The sequence below is a fragment of the Emys orbicularis genome, chromosome 3, assembly GCF_028017835.1.
Source record: "Emys orbicularis isolate rEmyOrb1 chromosome 3, rEmyOrb1.hap1, whole genome shotgun sequence".
NCBI classification, from domain to species: domain Eukaryota; kingdom Metazoa; phylum Chordata; order Testudines; family Emydidae; genus Emys; species Emys orbicularis.
The window spans coordinates 102,189,039-102,191,496 of NC_088685.1; the positions used below are offsets into that span (position 1 = coordinate 102,189,039).

Genomic DNA, 2,458 nt, shown 5'->3' on the forward strand with positions numbered 1-2,458 from the left:
AACTGCTGCAACACTAGGTCCCAATTATTGGAGTGCTCATTCACGAATTTACGTATCATGGCCCCCAAAGTCCCATTAAACTTCTCCACTAGTCCATTTGTTTGATGGTGGTAAGGGGTGGCTACCAAGTGGTTGAACCCCATGAGCTTCCCAAAGATGTTTCATGGTCCCTGCCAGAGAGTTAGTTCCCAAATCTATAAGGATATCTGTGGGCCAATCTACCCTGGCAAAAATGTCTGCCAATGCCTGGCTCACGCTTTTAGCCCTGGTGTTGCTTAGAGCTACTGCTTCCTGCCATCAGGTGGCAAAATCCATGAAGGTCAGTATGTATAGCTTTCCTCTGGGTGTCTTCTTAAGGAAAGGACTCCGAATATCCATAGCTACATGGTGAAATGGAACCTCAATTATGGGGATATGTGGCAATTATGTGCCATGCTCTGGCACACCTCACAAGACTGGACATAGGTAGAAATGTCCTTTCTCATTCCCTCCCAGTGGAATGACTTCCCTAAATGGTCCTTGGTCTGGTTCACCCCAGCATGGCCACTAGGGTTATCGTGGGCTAAGCTCAAGAGCTTTTTCCTATACTTAGTTGGCACTACCAACTGTCTCTAAGGATGCCAGTCCTCCTTGTGCCCACCAGAAAGGGTCTCCTTGTATAAGAGTCCTCCTCCTACAACAAACCTGGACCTATTGGAAGAGCTGAGAGGTGGTGGGTCGCTCTGTGCCGCCGTCCAAGCTCCCTTGAGGCTTTCAGCCGCTTCCTGCTCTGCCTGGAACTGCTCCCTTGTTGCTGGAGACATTAGTTCCTTGCTGGGTTGTGGACTTGGGCTTGGTCCCACTGGAAGCGATGCAGGTGATGGGGTTGTCTCCGTTGATTGTGAACTGCTCTCCGCTGGTGCACTAGGTTGTATTTCAGGCTCCGGTTGAGCTTTTTGTGCCGGGTTAGCTGCTGCTGCAGGTGCAGGCTCTGTGGCGCCCTTTGGTGCTGGCTCCCCTGACTCTGCTGGGGTTGCAAACATGGGCTCTGGTGCTGACTGCTCCACCAGTTCTGATTCTTGGGCTGGTTCTGGCTGGGTCCCAGGAACTGGATCTACAACCACTGCCATAGACTTTGGTCTGGGGTCTGGTTCCACCACCTCAGGCTGGGTTCCCAGGCCTGTGGTATCAGGGGACACAGACTGGATCCTTGTAGGGGGCTCAGGAATGGAGTTAGGTGTGGAAGCCTGTTTAGCCTGGCTGTGGGTGACCATCCCCCCACCCTTTTTGTTAGCCTCACATGGTTGGCTAAGTCGTCTCCCAGCAGCATGGGGATGGGATAATCGTTATAGACTGCAAAAGTTCATATTCCTGACCAGCCCTTGTACTGGACAGGCAACTTGGCTGTAGACAAGTTAAAAGAGTTAACCTTAAAGGGTTGCACTGTCACTTGGGCCTCTGGGTCGATGAATTTGGGGTTCACCAGGGATTGGTGGATAGTTTACACCTGTGATCCAGTGTCTCTCCACGCAGTAATCTTCCTCCCGTCCACACTCACAGTTTCCCTTCGCTCTGGGGGTATTTGTAAGACATCTGGGCCTGAAGGCTCTTGGTGGGACCCCAGAGTGAAGAGTTGCAGTCGGCTGGTGCTTTTGGGGCTTTCACATGCCCCAGCTCATTACATTTAAAGCATCGCCCAGCTGACTGTGGGCTGGGGTGAGGTGGGTGGTTGGAGAGTAGGGTGGTGGGACAAGAGGGCATCTGGGGTTTCCCTGGCTGTGTGGAGAGCTCCTCCTTCCGAGGTGGGGCCTTGGGCTGACCCTGATGGTGGGGTGTCATCTCGGGTTGCACCTTTTGGTACCCGCACCAACTGCTACTAGCTTTCTTCTTCTCCGCCACCTACACCCATTTGGCTCCAATCTCCCCCGCCTCAATTACAGTTTTGGGGTTCCCATCTAGGATATACCTTTCTATTTCCTTAGGAACTCCCTCTAAGAACTGCTCCATTTGTATTAGGAGAGACAGATCTTCCAGAGACTTAACATTTGCTCCTGATATCCAGGCATCCCAATTTTTTACAATGTGGTAAGCGTGTCAGGAAAATGCCATGTCTGATTTCCACCTTAAGGCTCTGAACCACTGACAGGCATGCTCGGGTGTTAGCCCCAGCCTAATTCTGGCCTTTTGTTTAAAAAGTTCATACTCGTTCATGTGTTCTTTAGGCATTTCAGCTGCCACCTCTGCTAAGGGTCCACTGAGTTGCGGCCTCAGCTCCACCATATACTGGTCTGGAGGGATGTTGTACCCAAGGCAGGCCTTTTCAAAATTTTGTAAGAAGGCCTCTGTATCATCACCTCCCTTGTATGTGGGGAATTTCTTGGAATGGGGAGCGGTACCTGGAGGAGGACTGTTAGGGCTACCTGGCTGATCCAGCTTAGCCTTTTCCAGCTCTAAGCACTTCATCTCCATTTCCGCCTCC

At 51.5% G+C, this 2,458-nt stretch overlaps 1 protein-coding gene across 1 annotated transcript; it reads right to left on the reverse strand.

The window, feature by feature from the left end:
• Positions 1–611: 611 nt before the first annotated feature.
• LOC135876232 (uncharacterized) lies at positions 612–1,253 on the reverse strand. The gene has a single exon (XM_065401431.1). The coding sequence runs from the start codon at positions 1,251–1,253 to the stop codon at positions 612–614; it is 642 nt and encodes a 213-aa protein (XP_065257503.1).
• Between the last annotated feature and the right edge of the window lie 1,205 nt (positions 1,254–2,458).